This window comes from Thunnus thynnus, chromosome 1 (genome assembly GCF_963924715.1).
Source record: "Thunnus thynnus chromosome 1, fThuThy2.1, whole genome shotgun sequence".
In the NCBI taxonomy this organism is placed as follows: domain Eukaryota; kingdom Metazoa; phylum Chordata; class Actinopteri; order Scombriformes; family Scombridae; genus Thunnus; species Thunnus thynnus.
The window spans coordinates 11420321-11443345 of record NC_089517.1 but is presented as its reverse complement, the minus strand read 5'-3'; the positions used below and the strand labels follow the sequence as shown (position 1 = coordinate 11443345).

At 37.5% G+C, this 23025-nt stretch overlaps 1 protein-coding gene across 2 annotated transcripts in view; it reads left to right on the top strand.

The window, feature by feature from the left end:
- map2k5 (mitogen-activated protein kinase kinase 5) overlaps nucleotides 1-22621 on the top strand; it is a 65621-nt gene extending 43000 nt beyond the window's left edge. For both annotated transcript variants that reach the window (XM_067584333.1, XM_067584351.1), the window contains 3 exons: nucleotides 3175-3236; nucleotides 4479-4524; nucleotides 19080-22621. In XM_067584333.1, coding sequence (XP_067440434.1) covers nucleotides 3175-3236; nucleotides 4479-4524; nucleotides 19080-19190 — 219 coding nt within the window. In that variant the 3' untranslated portion in view covers nucleotides 19191-22621. The remainder of the gene's footprint in view (nucleotides 1-3174; nucleotides 3237-4478; nucleotides 4525-19079) is intronic.
- The last annotated feature ends 404 nt before the right edge of the window (nucleotides 22622-23025 follow it).

The window sequence follows — 23025 nt, the reverse complement described above, 5'->3', positions numbered from 1 at the left end:
CAAGCCTGTAATTACTGATCTAATTTTGCCTAATAATTGCTTCATTGCAATGACATGTATATTTACTCGTACCCTTGTACCCTTGTAGTGTGTGTTCTGTCTCATAGTGCAGCACATTGACAACTGGAGGAATAATTCACACAGACTAGCCACTTTCATCAGCCTGCTTGTCTTTTGTGCCATTGCCTGCTGCCACATCAAAGCTGCAGCGGTGTTCCTCTCAGCTGGAGACATGAATACATGCATAAATGTGTGTATTTCTGTTTGTGTCTGCAAAAGGTGCATGTGCATGCAAATATGTGGGGAAAGTGCAGAGAGAGATTTTCTATCAGATTTAGCCTACACAACACTTAAATTAGTTGTGTAGTCAACACTTTGCACAAACTGGGGGTCCAATTGATCCTGTTTTTCTGTGTGTGTGTGTGTATGTGTGTGTGTGTGTGTGTGAGTGAGAGTGTGTGTGTGTGTGTGTGTATGTGTATCCTATAGTACAGTGGTTGAAAATTATTTGGTACTCTCACTCTAAACAGAGTGTACACTCAGGCTTGTGGTGTGCAGTGCTCAAGGGCATTTGTTTGTGCGTGTGTGTGTGTGTGTGTGTGTGTGTGTGTGTGTGTGCACACGCATGCACTATGATATATTGCTCATCCAAGCAGCGGCAGCACTCTGAAGTGCAGCGAGATTAGAAGGAACCTATTTCTTTGTTAATTTAAATGGGTTCATGCATCATGCTTTGCGGGAGCCTGCCGATCAGAGCATTAAGGAATGGCGAACACTGCCCAGAGGTGTTTTTAATGGCACAGCAGGGTTTCAAATATAAAGAGGTTTAATTCCCCTGCATTTGAATAAACCCCTGGTTCTGGACCCAGGTTTCGTCATTTTTTTGCATATCTGAGTAGTTTGTGAATTTTTTTTTTTCAGATCTTCTTCCATATCTCTGGACATCACTACAGTGTATATAAACTTAGCATTTACACCTACTTTTTACCTATTGGTCGATTTACTTTTGATGTTTTCGGATAGTACTACCAGTACTAAAAACAAATCCTGTATCATATTATGCACATGCTAGTTTGTTGGCATGTAGTACATTAAAATGCAGCAATCAATGTCAAATTTGAGGAGATATACTGTATACTTTAGTAATCTGGAGATGTTGATGATGATGTCTTAATGGCAGTTGTCTCATTTCATTAGGTTGCGTATTTTAACAGAGATATATAAGAAGATATTTGAACACTGTATATTATAAACAAAAAGCTTTTATAAGTATGTACTACTTTATAACATAATACTTTTTACTACTCATTCACTAATAATTATATCATTCATTTTAAGTACAGTTATTCTTTTTAAAATTTGTAATATATACTTTATTCCCTGTCATCAAAGCATGTCTTTTTTTTTTTTACTGATTTAAAAACTGGAAAGATTTTTTCAAAACTAAAAAGAGGAAATTTCTTTTGACTTTTGCTTTTTGTACACATTTGCATTTTGTTCTCTGCTATAGCTTACTGGGACAAAGAAAACACGAGAGAAACACAAATGTTGGTTTAATACAGAATTATTTAGTGAGTTATTGTTATTTAGTGCTCGCCGTTGTTGAATCTCAGTTTGAATGTTAAGAGCTTTTCATACCGGCAGTCAAAGGTAGGTAAAGAACCCAGAGTAGTCTGGGTTACTCTTGCTCCAGAGTAGGAGCAAGAGTAAGGAAATGGATGGAGTAATGAGGTGAGGGGCCGTGATGGAGGGTCAGTGTTGCACAGTCGCTCTACATGACACAGGTCATAGAACCTGCATTGACAAGATGTAGCAACTCTGACACACACATATACTGTAGTATTGTTTACTTCTTGATTAACTTCGGCAGCTATTTTCAAATGCAGTCTTAGCCCTAAAATCAAATGTCCATATGAGTTTTTGTCCACTTCATCCTCCGTTTACTTTTTAAGTCAATTTTAGTCTTTTGTTAGCCAAAGACGACATTTTAGTCTAGTTTTAGCTTGAAGAGTTTTTCACCTTGGCCAGAAGACCTTCATTTGCTCTTTTCAGTGAGACTTGTAACTTGGCTCAGTCATATAGAGGATCCTTTCCATGAACAACTTTTTTGACAGTTATTTTTAATGTCCAAAAGTTGGTACCTACAATAATAACAATTACAGAATATTTGTGACATTTATGGTGGTTACAAATTGCTGTTTTCATGTTTGTCATGTTCAGCATCAGGCAGGGTACCAACGTGATGATAGAAAATCTAAACAATGACAGCTCTAATATACTACAGTTTCTCTTATATTTGCACTTTCATCTTTTAAGTCGCTGAATTTGTTGACCCAAGGAGACAAATGTTGTGTCACCCAGCAGATTTTGTACATTAACTTGTCAATACAAAGGATGAAGAGTGCAGCATGTATCCTTGAGGTCAGAAACTAAAGTGTTCATACAGGACAGGTACTTAACTCTGAACCTCACTGAATCCAGACTCTTCATCGTAATTTACTCTTTGAACATATTGTTGAATGTTGAGTAATTATTCCATGAGATATAAATATATGTTGCACTTGTGCACTTGTAGTGGTCTTCTTCAACCACTACATCTTTGTGACCTTGTCTTTTCTAAAGCACTAAACCTTGTAGAAGCATTTTGCATTAACCTTTTGTCAGAACCAGCAACTTCTCCCACTTTGCCACTCTTATTTCTATATTATTTATACATCTTATTATCACGTTGCTGTTGCTCTGTTTTCTGCTGGCAGTCGGTGGCTAACACATTTACCATAACGACTTGGTGGTGGCTTTGTATTGGTCAACTTGTTTTATGTTATTCCGCCCCTTGTGGATAAAAAATAATCAATTAGCCTTGATTAAACTCTAAACCTATATTACATCATGTTTTATTTGACAATTCTGTTGCACCAAAACTCTAAACCTAGTTTTAAGCTTAACTAGTTTCATTATAACCCTTCCTTCATCTGTTTGTAGTCCTCTCAATACCTAGATTTGACCTGTCCTCTTGGTAGGTTTCCAAGAGAAAAATAAGAAAAAGACTTAAAATTTTGACATTTGAAGCATGTACAGTTAAGTTTCAAGATTGCTAAGTTCCTGCACCAAGTTATCATCACCCAAGAATAAAATGTTTCTTTTTGTCTTAATGATTTTGTTTCCTTTTCTCAGGATCCTCCAGTTCTTCCTGTCAGCCAGTTCAGTGAGAAGTTTGTTCACTTCATCACTCAGTGGTAAGGCAGTTGCTGTCAATGTTAATGCACTTTGGATTTATCCCTCATATTTTAAATGGAATTTTGTCTGTCTTCAATTATGTCAACTGTGTAGTGCATTTGTTTGTGATTCTACTTTGTACTAGTTTATTATGTTGGCACAGTGAACCATCTGAGCCCCACAGAACAAGACTGAAAAAAAAACCCACACAAGCTGCATTTGACGTAGATGAACCAAATTATTGTAGATGAATAAAAGGTATTATAGTATACAATTACATTTAAGTGCATTTACTTTTGAGTTAATGCTTTGTGGTTGTAATGGTTTTAGCTATGAGGTTCAGTGCTGCTGATATTGAATAAAATGTCAATCACTTATTTATCTAATGCAACAGGACAAAGACAATGTTTACCCTGTGTTTGCCCCTGATTCATTAGCCCACTGTAACCTTTACAGTTGCACAAACATGTACATATACACACCCAAACCACATGCAAAAGTGTGTGTGTGTGTGTGTGTGTACTCACTAGCAGGCTATGCCAGCTGTTGTTTACCCCCCATGCCTTCCTTATTTACTCAAGCAGGGCACCTGTCTCAGGACACACTGATTTACGGGTGCTGAGCCCTGCCTTGGTGCAGAGCTGGCACTGGCCTCTCCCTGGCTATTCTTAGAGGGTTATGGCCCATTCATTGTGATACATAAACCAGTTGCTGCACTCATCCCTCAAAGTCCACTATGTAGGTCGTTTTGTCAGATAGTGTACGTATACATAAAATGAAGGACACTCACAGAAATACACACACTGATGTGGTAAGTGCTGCAGTTCAGTGGTCTTATAATTAAGAAATATTAGAAATATTGATCAAATTATTCTGTTTTAAATTAATGCACTGTGTTGTTAAACTATAGTGTTTACTGTGTATCAACCCTTCTCTTTCAGTTTCTGTGATATGAAAGGTTTTGTTTCAAGCATCATCTTGAATACAAGATTCAAGAAAACTTTATTGTCCGTTAATGCAGACAATAACGGAAATTTGTCTTTCGCTGGTGCATGCAGAACATCAAGTGCACATAAAAGGACAACACAGTACACATAAGGACAACGCAGTACATGTAGTAAAATCTCATGCATTTATAAAGTAATATTAAAAAGTAATGTTCATTTATGAATGAAAATTATGCCATAGAAATGAAACAAAAACATCTTACAAACAGCTTGAATAGTGCCTGGATATAGACTGCTTGTATCTCTTTCTTTCAGTATGAGACGGCAACCCAAAGAGAGACCTGCCCCTAATAACCTCATGGTAAGTTAAACAAAGCCTTGAATTACGCAGATTTAACCCCACAAAATATAACTTTTGAATAACTCTGCACAGAGGGTGATCATATTCATGTATTCCAATAACAAAAATTCTATTAAACATAATTTTATAATCTCTGTAGCCTTTGGAATATAATTGTATTTTTCGCAATGATTGAGGTGTTTTGGGTCAAGGACCCTTAAAGTTGGCATTGCTCTGTAGAAACAACAGTAATGAACTTTTTGATAGTAATGAAAGATGTCAGAGAGAGGTCAGTGTGAAACCTTGAGGTAGGATTGAGACCTACTTCAATAATTTTTTTCAATAATTTGTTCAATTCACCGCATTGGACCCAACCTGAATGAATCAGGTCTAGCAGCTGCAAAAGAGTCAAATAATTCTAGTTTACAAAAATTAAATTTTATAGCCTAATGAAAATTTGAGCAACGGACAAAAGGAAATTATTTTAAGTGTGTGTGTGTGTGTGTCTGCCTGCCTGTCTTTGTGCATGTACTGGTAAGAAAGTATGCCAAACAACATGTAGACTTCATCATTCATTTTAACATCATGCCTCACCTGCAAATTGGAGACACAGAAAGAGACAGTTCAGTCTCAGTTTTTTTTTATTTCATTAAAAAATGTAAAGCACTAGGTCAGTTTTACAATTTAATATAAATTACTTTTCCCTTTTTGTCATTTTTCCATGATTTTTTTTTCTGCATTATTACTACTCTTTCAGGCTATGTTGAATAGCTTTTGACATGGTGTATGTACAGTACCAGTCGAAAGTCTGGACACTGTCTAATTCAAGGGAATGGGAAGGTGTGTTTAAACCTTTGACTGGTACTGTATGTCCTCACTCAAATAATTGGATGGGAAATATTTAACTCACATAGTCTGACAATCCATCCATCCATTTCCTGTGCAATATGTACTCTTCAGGATCAACGGCTGGTGGAGCCAATCCCAGACTGTGTTTTATAAACATTTTCAGGTCAAAAGTTTATATAATTGCTCATACCATGCACAAATGAAGTAACATTCAGAGATTCTAAAAACTGTATGTAGATAAATCAGTTTAAAATTTTAAATTGTATAACTTAATCCTGATTATTTCTTTGTACATGAAAGAACAAAAGTAAAGAAGAAGAGTGCATTTAGGGATTCTCATGTTAACGTTTACATTGTATTTTATTGAGAGAATCTCATCTTCAAGCTTTTGCACATTTGCTAAACATACAGGGATCAAATAGCTGTATGTTTAAATTACGAAATAAGAAAATAAATCTAAACTAACACACACATATCAATTCAACAATTGAGCTACCAGTTTCTGTTGTCAGTGTCCTTCTCTCAATCTTCTTGTCTAATATATTTATCTCCTCCAACTGAAATGCAACTTTCCTGATGGCATATTTTCAGCTTCCATATCTTCTCTTTTCTTTTTTACTTTAGGTGCATATGTTGTTTGCCTTGTGCTTATATTGCTGTTGGCCTAATACAGAAATGATGACAATCACAATAGATGATGTACATATTGATGAAACTCAGGAACCACCACTACTTTGTTCTAGGTTAAATATGAGCTTTGAAGTGACATCTGCTTCGAGCAGCCGGTAAATCAATCAAAGATCACATTTATATAAAACATTTCTTTATGTCATTTACCCTTATGCTTTGTGATTTTACATATTTTTGATATATAGCACGGCTTACGGACAGTTAAATACGCCGAGTTATTTAAAATGTGTTCAGCATCATCTTCAGCACCACGGACAGCTGACAAGCTCTTAACAGCTTGTGCTTGCACACATGCTAAAGTACTGCTTTGGGTAATGAGCGTAGAAATTTAAGAGCGTTCATAGAAACACTCTTAGAAAGCGCTCTTAACCTCTAAGATCGATCATTGGCGGGAAAAGAGGCCCAAGTATCTTTACGCATACAGTTAGGGTTAATAGTGTCTGAATTGCAAAAAATACCATTGTTACAGGTTTTACTGAGGTGCCAGTAAAACATGTGCACTATTATTAATGTAAAGATTAAACCTAAAAAAATCATCTAAACGTCTAATAATCATGGTATAATTTCTACCTGGCTTAATATAAAGTAGTTTGTACCATTGTGTGTGCTTTGAGGTGTCTGTTAAATAGTTTCTTAATGTTAATTTTCACTGGCTGTCACTTGGGCTCAACATGAATAAGGTAACTGTGATTTTATTCTGTCTTATTAATAACGGCCGCTAAGTTAATGAGTTAGACTTGTGTGTTGTAAGACACTGTGATTCTATTACAATACAATTGAGTTTTATAAATAAGGTAGCAGACTCCCTAGTAGTGTCTACCTTGTACTCCTTTATAGACATTAAGTTCCATCTCTCCCTGTCAGCGTGTCTGACTGGTTTATGAACATCACCATATGCCTCTCTGCTCTGACATTAGCACACAAGGCTACAGCAGTTTGCACAAACTGCCTTTTAAGAGTTGCAACACACTCTGGTGTCTGTGTTAGGACCAAGGACAGCGACAGTTAGGTCCACAGAGAGACGAGGGGTGAAGGTTTGTGTTGTGGGGACGGAGGGTTGGAGGGTGTAAATGCAGAGCTGCTAACAGATTGCATGTTGTCAGTCTCCCACCAATAAGGAGGACTAAAGGGAAATGTTGGCTAGACACTCATTGGGAATTAATGCCTCAAGACATAAATGGTTCTCTTGAGAACATGCACTCCTTATTTTGGGGAAGTTCAACTTGTTTTTATGCCATCTTCACCTTAAACTTCTATTGTTTGTTGAGTGACACCTTCTACTCCAAACGATATGTTGTCAAAGTCTATCTATATAATCATTCCAGGAGTGGATATTGTATTTAGTTTGATACAAGAATCTACCTATTTCCTCTTAGTTTGGCTGATTTCTGAATCCACACTTCTTGTGGACTGCTTTTGTATTCATTCTGTGAGGAAGAATATGAATAGTTGACAATTAATTATGAGCTTTTTCACAGTGCAGTTTCTTGTGTCCTCCATGACATGTTTTCACAGCCAGATCTTCATTCCAACATAAAAATGCAAGGACAAGGGTTACACTGAATATCAGTTACCAATATTTATCAGACCTTCACCAATGAATAGGCAATTTATTCCCCCAGATATATGAACACAATGATCCAGTACACTCTGTAAACCCAATTATCCAGTGCTTCACTACACTACAATATACATAATTGTACAGTATATAATGTTCTCTAACAGCAATTTAACAATTCAGAATATCTCCATGGCTTAATGTCAGCTATCAAGAAGATTGTTCTGATAAGGTTCAATACCAATTGTGTCTGTCTGCAAATTTCATTGTGAGTAGCCTACAAGCTGAGGCAAAGCAGAATAAGTGAAAACATGTAGAACTTTCTGATACCCCCTAAAACAGACAATAGTTAAACTTTCAGTTAAAATAAAGTCTTAAAAGTTGAGTAACTCGCAAAGAGGTCGGTTAAACACACATCGAAGTAGACAGAACACAAAACGTTTGTGTGTGCAAGCTAACTGTTGCTACTCTATTTATTAGTATTCAATGGATCTTTGCTCATGAATAGTAGCACCCTAAAAGGGATTTTATATAAAGGTAATGAGTAGAGTCCTTATTTTGTTTTCTCTTAAAAGTTCCTTGAGGCAAATTTGTGATCTGTGATATTGGGCTATGAATAAAATTGACTTGACTGGACTTGACTGTTGTGTTTTTATGGTACAAATAAAAAAAAAGAAAGAATGACAATTTGTTGTGCCAGCTGAAGGTGGATTTGATTGGGACTTTAACCTCAAGAATGAATTAAAGGCCCAAGATTCAGTACAAAAACGATACTTAACATGTGAGCAGTGTTGTTTTCTAGACTCTTTAACAGTACATAGCAGGTTGAAACAGTTGGAGAAATGAACGTCTCTGTGATGCATGTGTTGCAGCATCAAGCACACAAACCATCTTTAACAACAAGAAAGCATCTCTGTTGCTTAATTTAACAAAAAAAGATCCTCTCTTTAGAAGTTTGTTTGGGTTTCAGGCTGTGTTTTCATTTCCTTCTTTGTTGCGAAGCATCAGTGTTACAATGACTTTACTATTCCTACATCACTATATGTTGCTTCCCTTTCAATTATACACTTGTTTTTTCCTTCTCTGGTTTTTTTAAATGCTACGGATCATCGTAGTTCACAGCACTGCTCCTGTCAGTGTTTTTTTTCTCTCCCTCTTTCACATTCCTACTTTGCCCCACTTCCTTTATATTCATTGTCATCCCGGTGCTCTTCTTTAACATTTTCACACATCTCTCTTTGTCTTTTTTTTGACTCTCGCTATCCCTCCATCCCTTTTGTCTTTCCTTTACCTATATTTTAGTCCTCCTGTAGGCCTTTCATTTTCTCCTCTGCCTATGATGAACTGAGATATAAGGTCATGGATCCCTGCCTTTGTGGTACCAGCCTGCTGATTGTCTTTCTCTCCTCCTCCTCCTTATTCCCTCTTTCCTCCCCACCTCTCACTCTACTTCTCCATTCCCCCAGCCTCCTGAGTACATTAAAACTCTTTACCTATTCTATCTGTATGTTAATGCACCCAGCCACATCTCCCCCTTTCTCCCCTCTCTCTCTGCTGTACAGAAAGTGCCACCATTTGCTCTCAGTTTTTATCTTTGCAACTCATTTCTCCTGGAAGGTAAATGCGGGAAATCACACAATAGGTGTAGACGCTGAGCAAATAATGTTATTTTATGACCATACAATCTCATCTAGCAGCTCTAGTTTGCTCATCAGGTTTCAGCATGTAGCTTCTCTAATCACTGGTATAGCTTTTATTGATGTCATTATTGTCACTGGGATTTTATCCTATTAGACGTTCTTTAAAGGGCTGCTGTTTGTTTGCGTGCCTGCTCTTGATGGGCTTTGTTCCTGAAGCTTTTCACATTGTGTTACAACTACTTGTATTAGATGCTTTGTTTATTATTATTATTAGTATTATTAAGATTTTATCCAATTGAATTTATTGTAATTTTACCCAACTAAGGCTTCACAGTGGTGCACTATGGCAGGGGCTTTTCAGTGTCAGTGTAATAGCACTATCATGTCACCATGTTAAAACAGCCCCAGTGGCCTGTCAGGTGGTTGCTGTATGATGGTCTAAACATGTTTATTGAAGCCAACGTTAACATTAGAGACCTTAGGAATAATCACTTACTTGGGGACTTGATAAAACATTTCAAATTTGATAATTTTGGCGAGGTGTTAATTCATGAATTCTAAAATGATTGCTTCATTGTTGCTCTGAACATCTCACAAAAACATCCTCTAATACTCCCAGAATCAAACTGGTTTTCAAACAGTTTTGTACCATTGTCTATTAAGTGTTAAACTGAGGCAAAATTAAATTAAACAAACTAAAAATTCTCTGTGTCCTTTTCGCCAAAGTCAGCTGCACAGACGATAGAAGAAATGAAAAGTAGTTTTCCTGTTTACTAAATCCCATAGTTGAATTGATTTGATTGATTGACACATATTTAGTCATTACTGTCTCATTTAAGTGAGCTATCAAGTTACTGGTTTTTATGATGTTTAGTTTTTAGCTTAAGAAATTACCTATTACTGTGTTCCCACTGTGAAGTTAGTGATATACAGTATGTCAATTTAATGAGCTGTTTCCACTGTAAATTAGTAGCTCGTACTGTACATTGAAACCATGAAACCAACACTGGAAATGGAGATGGAGATGGAAGTGTTGAGGTTATCTGAGCCCAGATGTTTTACACCATGACTCATAATCTATTTGTCATTAAGTTAGCCACTAAGAGTCCCCTCTTATGTAAAGAATCACATGATGAGCCATCAGAGAGGAAAGTGAGTGTCTTTTTCTCTACTTATACTACTAATGCATTTTTCATTGTGGACACCCTATCTGGTCATCATAAGCTAATGACGTTGGTCAGTTGAGGAGACTTTCCATTGGCCTGCTCCCAGGACGTTAGACAAAACGGGTCATCACTAAATACCCGCAGCTGATGTTTCTTGGTTTTGGTTCTAAACAGGCTGCTTTCTCCTCTTCCTGCTCCGTCAATACAAGTCCACCTCCACCTAGTATGTGTGCTGCACCTATTGGCTCATTTATTAGGCTTTAGGACAAAAAGGGCACATTACATTTAGCTTTATATTATTTGATACGCATCACAAAATATAAATGGTGCAGCATTATTTTGTGAATCAGTTTGCTTATTTTTGCTTTAGTTCATTTGTGTCTATGAGGGGAAGAAAAACAAGACTGATCATCCCACACCCTTATATTCTTTGATTGTGATTTGATGGACATTTCATTTCTCCCTCCCCCCTCTCTCCCTCATCGTCCCTCATTCCCTAGCCGGCAGCCTTCACGCAGCCTTTTAGCACCCTTGTCAATGCAGCCCCCCTATTCTGCTTTACTATTCATAGGCAGACATACACACTGAGACAAATTTCCTAGCCCCTTTTCAACCCCAGACACACCAGATGAGCCCCTCGGTTCTTCACAAAGGAACCCCTCCTGCCTCTGACTGTCCCCGAATCTAGTTACAGACTAACACACACACAAATACAGATACACACACACACACACACACACACACACACACACACACACACACACACACACATAGATACAGGCGGAAGCTTGGTAGCATCAAGTTTTCACTACTACGACAATAGTATCAAACACTGTTGTAAACTGTGGTTCTTATTACCAGCAAATAAACTCTGACTGGTTACTAGTTATCCATGCTACATCTCCCATGAAAACATGTCAACGTGCAGTAATTCGATCCAATGCCACCCACAGTTTCTTGGGTTGCTTCTTAATTGAATATTCCATTCATTCCAATTTAATGATATAAGACGATATGCATTTGTCCACAGCCATAAGAGCCTGAATGTCTCAGATGAGCCAGTAAACTATTTGATTTTAAATGCAGTTTTTTGAAACTACAGAAATGTATGTGCTTGTCTGTCTTTCTGTGGTCAGTGTTTTTGGGACAAACTACTGAATAAGCCAATTAAAAAGGACTTAAAGGATTTAATAGTAACAAAAACAGGGACTTTGGCACTAAAATCACCGTTATGTTGAAAGATATCTACTTGAGTTGACTAATTTGGACGGCTGAAGCTTCATATTAGCTTCAAATAAACTTTTAAGTACATTTTTGCACAGAAGGAGGACTGCGTATTTTGGCCCCCATCACTTACATTGTAAGTGCATTATGAAGGGATCTTCTACTGGTCAGTATGAACAGGAGGAATGATTACAGCAAGAAAAACCTGTTTCAATGTTCATACAGGCACCTGACTATTGTTTCAAAATTATGTGTTTCATTGTGAACCTATCCTAAAACAGTGATATCTGCATGCATATCATCATCATTTGGGCACACGACTGTTGTTTTAAGACAGACTTGAATAATTGTGAACCCGTCCTTTAATGTCACTGACTGACTGACTTAGTGACTCACTAATGTTGAGACACACATGCATGATATAAGGCAGTGGACTGGCAGATTGTCTAATTTATTGTATTCATTTTGGATAAATAAAAGTAGCTGATCAAGCCACTTACTTAGCTTATTTACAAGTTTATGAACCTCCTAAACCCTGGAACAAATACTGTGTTTGTCTTTATTGACTTGGTTTTTATCTATTTAAAAAGAGGTGTTGTATGATATTGTATTTTCAATGCTATTGCAGTATTTTACAGCAATACTGTCAGGCATAAGAGAGTGATATTGACTATATTACACATTTAATCATCCATACAGTATGGGTAGTTTTTGGTAATGATTCATGTGTGTGATGTCTTGTACAAAGTTTAGTTATTATGTATGTCAAACTTAACTTTGTAAGCTTTAATTTCTGAGGATTAGCCGCCTTTACGTTTACATTGCTATATGTGCAAAAAGGATTTTCACATGCATGCTTACATATCATCGCACTTCCTCAGGGTTCTTCTTGTCAAAATCACTGATGTCCTTAAACTTTCCTGTCAGCACCTCCGCTTCCACGTGTTTTCACATTTCACCCTTGGGTCTTCATTGACATGAACCCCATTCACACATAGTGGTACACTACAGTATGGCACCGCTGCACCACTGTCACGTCATTTTGAATAATAGCTGAAGTTGAAATGACAATCAAATTGATGTTTAGACCTTGTACCTTTTTTTTCCTTCACATAAAAATCCATATTGGCATATGCATAAAGAAAGTCTCTTTCTTTGTGAATCATCCTTTTTTTTCAGGTATGACATGAAAATAGACAGCAATGAATATTGTGGCTAAAGCAAGCTAGTCCCATTGTTTAGGAAGGTTAATTGGTCAGTTTATCCGTGAATTGATGATTAGACAGGAATGTATTGGTTTCTCCAATGGATTTTTAGAACTAAGAATATCAGTAAGTAGCTCTTTAAGATATTTATTCATTTCATATGACTTTTTAACATTTTTTTCTCCCAGAGTCGAACTGGCCATCAGGAGCCAGTCCGACTGGTGGGCCGGTTGCATTATTAGCCTGGGCCGGTCTGTGTAAAAAGTTTAGGTTTTTTTTGTCCCAGTCTGACCTTGTTTTCTCCAAATATACAGAAAAACTATAGTCCTGGTCACAGCTAACTGTTGTTGGTCTTGAGGGGGGGGGGGGGGGGGGGGTTGTAGACTCTCACGTCTTTCTGCTAATTGCCAACCACTTTGTTTCAGCTGTTGGCAGTGAGCTTCAACAAGATCAAAACACTTGTGGATGTTTACCCTCTCCTGCCCACTGTCCACTTCTCCATGATTGTGACCAGCCAGTAGGATTTGTTAGTTCAGAAACATGGTATGATCTCCAAGCACAGCAAAGCCAGAAACTCTCCAGCTAGACAGTAAACCAGGGCTGCTGTTGTGGTGGACGAGCATTGTTGCGCTCACTTTTATATACTTGGTTGGGGACTAAACTAGCCCATGAAATCAGTGATGCTCTTGCACATTTTACCGTCCTTCTTTATACCTTTTTCCATTTCGGTGGCTAACATTTAGTGTTTTGGCTCATTTATTGGTGAATATCTGGAAAAAGCTCTCCCTTACTATGCAGACATTTTTGAAGGCAGCAGATAGTTTTGAAAGTAGCGTTAGATGCTTGGATCATTAAGTTTAGAGGGGAAACAGCATTATAACGCTCCCTAAGAGAAGTTTCATTGCATTCTCTGTGAACTGAGATTGGCCAAAGTGCTCACACACTTTTCACCATTCATACACACACCTGCCAGTGCCAAGCAGTTTCCAGAGGGAGCTAGTGATTAGCATGTAAATCTGTAAAGACCTAGTTATTCTATCTACCTCCTCACCCTTCTCTCTTACACACACACGCTCACACTGACACACACACACACACACACACCATGTTTCTTCCAACACTATTCTAATGAGGTGATGACCAGTCTCTTGTTATAATTGCCTCAAACTCGTTTTAATTTCTTCTGAGCGTATTAATCATACATAGAGTTATTTAAAACTGCATAAATTAATCTTAGATTAAACAGACCCTTCAAAGGCTTCAAACAATTAAAGAGTTAGGTAGAATTTCCCCTGGGTTTAAGCCATTTCTGTTTCAGCAGCACAGTTGCAGGTGATTATCCCATTTTGATGTGGCCAGACGGTGATTAATGTAACTTTTAAATGAGTCCTTCCCCCATCTCACCTCTGTCCACACACCGCTACAGCAGGAAGTCAGAACACCTTCAATGACCTAACTAAGGAGTAGTTATTCACTTTGTATTTATAACTCTTACCTTACAGTCTCCATATTTAATTTAAGTTGCAGGTAATTTAATTATTCGATTATGCGTGTGTGCGCACTTTAATTACTCATGTTGTGGGGACGTAGATCTGTTTACACAGTCGAGCTGCGAGGACTCGATCGCCTCCCTTTTGTGGACAAAAAAGCAAGTCCCCATAATGTCAGTGATTAAATTTTTAGGGTAAGACTTGGTTTAGGGCTAAGGTTAGTTTTAGGGTTAGTCTCCAGGAAAAAAGTCAATGTAATGTCCTCTAAAGAGATGAAACACGACTTTGTGTGTGTTTGTGTGTCCATCAAACCGAAAGGTCAGGAGCCCCCCCAGGGGTCACAGGATAACCCAGAGGGGTCACGCGCAGATAAACAAATTTTTCTGCTATACAAAATTCCAAATTTTAACTTTATTCTTGTGAAATAGTTAATAGTTTTTTCCTCTTCAGGACCAAAACTTCCACTGCTCACAGCTCATAGACGTATCCAGTCTGTGACAAAGAAACCAGTAAGAAAGATCACAGAGCCATGAAGTGCAGCTGGATCAAGTCCAGTCGATATCAAACATGCTTGATATCTGCAATGTATTGGTGATTGTGCAGCTCTGGAAAATGTCAGTAGTGTATGGTGAAATGTGAGTGGCTGTTTTTAATTCAGTATGTAAGCACAATGAAATTGGGACCAAGGGAAAAAAATTGTTTGTACTTTTAGTAACTGTTCCATAGCTTTCAATCAAATCACACAATTGAAGGCAGATGGAGTTTGACCATTTGTCATAGAATTACAAATGTTCAAATTTCCATTTTTGTGTGTGCTTGTTTTTTGTTCATGGCTTAAAAGTTGAGAGTGAAAGTTCATTCTTCATCTTGGAAACGGCAGTTGACAAACAACCTCATCAAAAGATAAGTTTACTATAACTTTGTCTTGTTTCACTTTCTGGTTTAACTGGTATCTCTCCCGTAGGCTTTCTGTACTTCTCTCTTTTCTCACCTTTTTTATCTCAGTCATTGTTTTACATTATTCACAAAACTACTTTCAACCAGGTGGCAATAATTACTGAGTTGAAGGATAAATAGAGAGAGAAAAGAAAGATCAGCTGAATCTGAATGACAGCTTCAGGTGAAAAATATAGAAAGTGTTAGTTAATGTTGTTTCTACGGCGTCTTGGGATGTGTGATTGTGTGGTGTGAGTGTGGTATGCCAAGCCAAAGCGACGCACCTTCATCCAGGTCAAATTCCAGCAGACGTCGACGGCCTGTCAGGGTTAATTTCTAGAGCAGAGGTGGAGCGCTGGATTTTAAAAACATCACCCAGGACTTCCTCCTTTATTTCTGTATCACTCCCTCTCTACTGAGGCAAGGAAGAATGATTGATGAGATGAGTATTCAGCACATCGGGGCACCCAGGAGCGTCCACTCCACCCGTCTCATACTGACACACACACACACACACTCGCACACACTGATATGAGAGTAATTAACCTCAGACTGTGTTAACCCCAGCTGCCCATTAGAAGGACAACAGGATTGATGGGGCTCCCCCCAGTCCTTCACAACTCTCCACAGTTTGTGCAGGATCGGAGCACAGTGGAATGTGTGGAAAATATAAAACGACACCAGACTAAACACGTGGTGATTGTAGTAGTCAAAGAAAGAATTGACGTCACACATAAGTCAATTTGATTTTGGTAGATTTCAACTGTGGTGCTACAAACTTACAAAGTTGTCCTTTTAACTTATTATGTTGTATTTACCTGTCATGTGATTTAGTTTCTGCAAAAGGACGAGGACGATACAAGCAGGAGCCTGTCCCACTTTGTTTCTAATCTTACATTGTCTGCACCAGTTTGGGTGTTGCTGGGGGGGGTTGAACACTGCGCCACCACAGAAGAAACAGCTGAGAACAACAATACTCACCTTGAAATTACTTTTACACGTCAAACATCTGAGACAAACTATTTACATTATGTCACTGTTACAGAGGGGCGTTAATAGTATTCTGCAAGCTTTGCATATTGACAATATTACTTGCAGTGCTGAAAAGCTCATTCGAATGATTGTAAAAGATGTTTGGGAATGTTTTTGTGGTTTTATGAGCATGTGAAACAAAATGTTCTTATTAATTCACTTGTTCAAACTCCTCTGTAAGTCTTCATTTGTTTTTCAGACATCGTTGTATTCTGAATTTACATGCAGCATCTCAGTAAAACTCAAATCCCTCTTTTGTGAGTCAGCATCTTAAGGCGTCAGTATGCTTCATATATTTCCTGTCAGATAGTCGAACCGTGTCTGAAAGGCCTTCCTCTCACACCTTTCAACTGTTTCTATAACTCTCCAAAACCGACAATAGAACAGTCTTTCCCACACTGGCCAGGTGTGCAGAGGTGGAAAAAGTGTGCATAGTTTGCACTTTCATGCTCTCGTTTTTCACACAGCTACTTTTGTTAGTTTCTGTATGTATAACCAAGTGCAACACCATGAGGTGTGCGTTGTGATCCAAATTTGAATGATTTTATCATGTCTCACGCCTCACATTTTTTACCCTGCAACCATTTCGAACAGCTGTAAGGGCTTTTACCTGTAGATGAGGTTGACGACACATTGTACGATATAGTTCGCTTCAAGCGTACTCCGGCCTTTAGTTCGAGACAGCCTCCTATTAGCCATGTACAATGGTGACGGTCTCTGGTTGCTGTTAAGAGCAGATATTGTTAAAATCAGTGTTGACAAGTTAATTTCAACTGGCCGGACACAATGTTGTTTAACTAATTTGCCAGCTAGACGCCACAAATAAAATTCATGGTCAGCTTCAGTTGACTTGTCTCATTTACAACCTCTTCCCCTCTCGCCTTTGACCCCTTCTGTGACCTCTGTGACCTCTTGCTCAGGTCTGGAAAGTCTCCCAGATGAGGCGGGTGATTGGGACTGTTGTCATTGAGATATCACATGTGACATCTCTGTTTCAGTCCTGCAGCAGTAACAAGTGAACTCTACCAGCATTTAATAAACGTGATGAGCCACCAATCAGCAGAGAGCATCGTGTCTGAGCTCGATTACCGGCACCACTGATGAAAATCAAACAGATATTGTGATATATCTACCTCAAGAAGACAAATTAACATCAGATACAAAAGCATTTGTTATTACATCTTTTTAGGTGGTTGACCAGAAGTTTTTTGTTGTGTTTTTGCTGATACATTTTATGACAAAGCTCATTTTACAACCTGTTATGACTCACGTAGATCAATAAACTCCAAACACATTTCTTTAAAACGGCCTGACAAGCCATCACAGAAACATTTTGCACTTAAAGCCAAATCTGTTTGACTTTAATATTTAAGAGTGTTTAACGACGTTCCTGTTTAATTTATTTGTATTTTATTATTATTTCTTGACTAATGATTTAGAATAATTATACAAGTAAAACTGAACAGCACACTTCACATAAAGCTGCTGAAATGTTTGCAGCTTCAATCTGTTAATAATAAAAGTGATAATAAAAAATATTGCACTATGGTTATAAACAATTTTTAATAGCTGTTAGAATATAATTTCTCACTTTTATGAGAAAGCTCATTATTTGTGTTGACTATTTTTATCGCTGCTTCAGTTTGTCGTAGTTATTCTGAAGTCAGGTGGATGGAAAAAGATTAGTGCCAACAGAGATATTAAAGCGCCTAACTCAGAAACATCTGATTGAATAAATAAATTTAAAAATTTGCCATTTAAGTACAATTTTGAACTTGTTTTTGGAAATACAAATTCTGTTGTCTAACTTTATTATTTCAGGCTATGCTCAGCCGTTTTAAAGAAAAAAACACCTGGTCTTTGTATATAAGTCTCAAGATTTTCAATCCATTTTTATTTAGAGGTTTATTTTTCATGTTGCAAATTCAGAATTTTGTGATTCAACTAAAATCTTTGGAGACACTTATTGCGCCATTTCTTCAAAATCTAAATCCAAAACTTACTGGAGCTGATATTAGTCAACGATAATCTATTAATCGTTTATGTCATTGACTCACAGTTACATAACATTTCCTAGTTCAAGCTTCTAAAGTTGCAACCAAACTCCTGCAGACTGTCTAATCTGTGGTGATACATTTATTTGCAACGTTTCGGTGTGAGATCTTCATCAGGCGAATAGTTTATGACAATGAGAGGCTGTCTTAAATAAGGAGCGACTGTAAACCTGCAACCAAATACATTCTCCAAGTGCAGTAGGAAAGCATGGATACCAAACATCAATTTATTATATGACGGTCTCCAATATCATACATGGAGACAGAGATGTAAAACACTCTATATAGTAACAGTCATAAATGTACCTAATAATGCATCTAATGTTTACATTAAATGAGTAGATTACTATAAAATAAATGCTTAAGGCCCCAAAGGCTAAACTTCATGATATTGCAGGTTACATTTGTAGATGAACCCAACATAACATTTAGAAAACACCAATAATACATTTACTTAAAACCCTCCACAATACTAAATACATTAGACATCAGTGCCTCAAAAAATACACGTAGCTTTCATTTATTCATTCATGCAAGTTTCTAAAATGTGAGAATTTTTTCAATTGGAAGACGTAAGAAAATTGTGACAGACATTTTTCACCATTCTCTACCATTTTATAGACCAAACAATTCATCGATGACTATTATGAAAACAATTAGTTGCAGCCCCTAAAAATTCAAACTTGTCAAATGTTTTCTTCATTAAAACTTCTTCTTCTCTCTTATTTTTAGGATCATTCCTTCATCATACAGTTTAATGATGGAAACGCAGAGGTCGTGTCGATGTGGGTTTGTCGCTGTTTGGAGGAGAGACGAGCGCAGCAGGCTCAGGGACGCATCTGACGTCCTCCTGACGTCCGCCCAAGATGGACGGTGATGTTTGACCACGAACCTTGAACACTTATCAAACGCTTCGGGGTCAAGTACGTCAATATGCACTGTACAAAGGACTTTATGTACATGGACAAAAATCACTAGATGTTTAAGACTTCATGTGAGTAACTCTTCATTTAACAGCACTTTTGCGCCGCGACGATGAAGAGCTCGCACCCTTTGAACTGAATATTAATCTCTGCATCCAAAAAAGTGCAGAGAGCAAATTCTTCCCAGCGTGGGTCTCCATCCGCGGCTTCGTCCCCACGCTTTTTTCCGGGAATAAACAGAAATGCAGTGAGCATCCTGATGTGATGAACGGAGGTAAACGGTCCCGAATTAAAGGATTAGTGACTATAAATAACTTCACAGTTTAAGACTACAATACGCTGACAGAGTTGTGCTCTGTTTCTGGGATGGTATCTCAAACAACCGTCTTGTGCTTTACTGTTGACAGCCCTCTAGTGAATGTTAAGGTTTTTGCCTGTGAGTAACTGCCCATGTGTGTGCCTGTTTTACCAGTGGTATAATTTATTACCTCAGCAAACGTAGGTTGTTATTGTAATAGCAAGGCTTCCCCCAAAAATGTACCTATTTTCCAATGCCTGGACTAGAGTACCCAGTTATTCCCAAACCTTGAGGTTGGAGAATAAATGGATTCAAAGCTCTTGTCTCTTTGTCTAAAGGGGTGTTTGTGTTAGTGAACAACAAGCCCAACAAGTACCAGTGAGTCCGAAAGCAGCACTGCAGTGTTAGACTGGAATGAAATATTGACCACAGTCTTTTCTTGATTGATAATGTTACTAACATTCACCTTCACCGGAAGGAACCAGAGGTTTTCTTTTCATTTAAACCAGTTTCTACTCAGTTGCTTTTCTTTCCATTTGCGCAGACATGCCTGATGGTGAACACCTACTGAATCAACTATTACAGGCAGATCTCCACACACACTCTTTAGCTTTTTGTTTTTTCTTACAAACCATTGAGAGTAAGAGAAAGTATGGACGGTTAGTAACGTAACAGAGATCCTAACTCTTCTTCCCCTTATAAACCAACACTTTTTTTCCATTTTAAATACTTGTTTTATCCTTACTTTAGTAAGCTATATCATGAACTGTACAGAAATAACAATATTATATTGCATTGCCTAATGAGATCAGTTGATAAACTATAAAGGGAGTACATTAATGCAGTGCACTAAACACCAAAGACCATTGACGAGCCAAATGGTGAATTATATCCCATGACTGAGGCAAACGTAATGGATTAAGTGACGACGAATGCTTTGACAAGGTCTTTATGTGCAGCTGATGGAATGTGTAGCACTCAAGTGCAATTAAATGCCGTTTCTTCCACAAAGGCCAAGTAAAAGCAGCCTACAGTAACGCGATGTGTACAATGTGATCATCGCTGGAAAAAGAATGTAACGGCAAACAGTAAAAGAGCACCGATTTTTCTTTAACATGTGATTTGTAGTTTCTTCAGTTCCCTGTTAGATGTGCTTTTGTCCTCTTTAAATGATGAGGAAACACACAGATGGTAGAATTCAATCACTGGTTTTTGACTGTAATTTAAATCTGAGAACACAGTTGTTGTTGTTGTTTGTAGCACAATTACACATTGCGCCAGCGTGTCTTTCACAGTTTCGGAACTCTGCATCAAAATGTGTCATATATTTGCATAAACAACCCTAATGTGAGACCCCTTTTTTTCATCAGTATGGTTTTCTAGCATCGTATGTAGAATTTCTGCCACTTAAACATTAAACATTTACTGTTGTGTGTAACTGACCCTCGTCCTGGAGGAAACACTGCATGTGTGAGGAAAACCCAAGCTGTGTCCCAAGTCCATACTCCATACTGAATCTAAGTACTTTCACAATTTATTATTTTAATTATTATCATCTCTGAATATACAAAATTTGTTATACTCAAAGATGCAAGTAGTTGCTTTTGGGGTTTTTTTTTGTGGTGTTGGTGAACACGATGGTTCAGCAGCTCCAGAAACATCTTAAAAACAAAAAAAAAATCAGTTTTCAATTCAAGATCCACTTGACAGCTTACTCCAGAGCTTTCATGCTCATCTTGTGTTCTTCCAGCTTTCAAACCAAAAACAAAGTTTCACACTCAAAAATATTAAATCTTTGGACAAACATTTAGTTTTTTTCTTGTCCAGCTGTGCACATGTTAGTGCACAATTATAAAGTGCAATAATAATTTCTTGAATACTATAAAAACCATGAAAACATGCAGTGTAATAATGTATCAGTCCAGTATGTCAGGTGGAATTAGGACGCAGCACCACAGTCTGGTGGTTATCACTTCTTATTGCATAATTGAACCAAACAGGGTACGATGTGGAAGGGAAACTTTTCAGTGTCCTCTGCTTGTTGTGTTCAGAAGTCGAGTCGTAAATTTTATTCATGATCAATATATGACATATATAATAATAAACTACATTAAATTGACCTTCAAATGGAATCCCTCTCCATATCTAGTCCTCTATTATTGCTGCAGGAACCTCAACTAAGTTTGTTTTATTTAATTATCCTTCACTCTGTTACAGCAGCTATGGTACAGTTTGTGAGCTGAATCATTCCAAATTGTTTGTTTGTTAATGAAAGTGAAGTGAACTGTTTTTTTTTTGTTTTTTTTTTTGTTTTTTTTAATGAGTGTACACAATCAGCAGAGGCGCAATGTGTCATGATCCCTCCCATATTCACAAAGTTCACGGGTGCCATTATTTGCCTCTGAAAACTGAAAATGAGGCACAGCCTTTTGAATTTAATGTACATAAATACGCTTTTACCTTCACTTTGGGAAGGGTGTTAGTGCAAAGTGCCACCATAAGATGACATGATAAGCAGAAAGATTTTAATATGATCCAGTACCAACAGTTGTTTAGGATGAATATCTACTCTCTATTATTCCACATATTGTTCATTATATTCATGTGTCACTTTAATTCAGATTCTACCATACTGTTAAAACATCTGTAAGACATGAGCTTACAGTAAGTTGGCCTTAGATGTATCAGTGAATACAAACATTAATGTATTCTAGCAACTCAAATAAAACCAAAAAGAAAAATACATGTCATATTTCTGAACAGGTGTGCTGTGAGGCTCTTCATGCAATTTTTATTGTTTCTTTGATGGTTGAGCTCTGTACTCATTGACTGTGATTTTTAAATATGAATCTGCAGCATCAATATTCATGGAAATATTTATTGTTTTTTTTTTTTTGTTTTGTTTTTTTACTTTCAGCCTGCTTACAACAGAGATCACCTGTTGCTGTGTGCTGTGATATTACTGGCTGATAATGGCCTTTTCTGTAATTATTTGTTCGCACATATTCCAACCATAATGCACAAATGAAATAAAAAGTATTTAAACATAATAATTTAGGGTAAGTCTGAGACTTTTTTTGTTTGCTTTACATTTTGCCTTGACCTCTGAGTGCAACATATTCTGTCACAAACATTATTCAGTATATTGAAGTGTGTTTCTAGATCTAGAGCTGGTGAGCAAAATCACTCTGCCTGTTGGACACTTGTGCAGACGGGCAAGAAGAGCCTTGCTCAAGAGTATGTTGGTGGTAACTTCTTATCTTAAAGAGGTCGTATTATGCACATTTCCAGGTCTTTTTTTTAATATTCTGGCGCTTTACTGGGATATCTTTTCATGATTTACAGTTCAAAAACTAATTATTTATCTTATACTGGCCCTTTATGCAGCCCCTCGGTTCAGCCTCTGTCTGAAACAGGCTGTTTTAGCTCCCGTCTCTTTAAGGCTCCTCTCCTGATG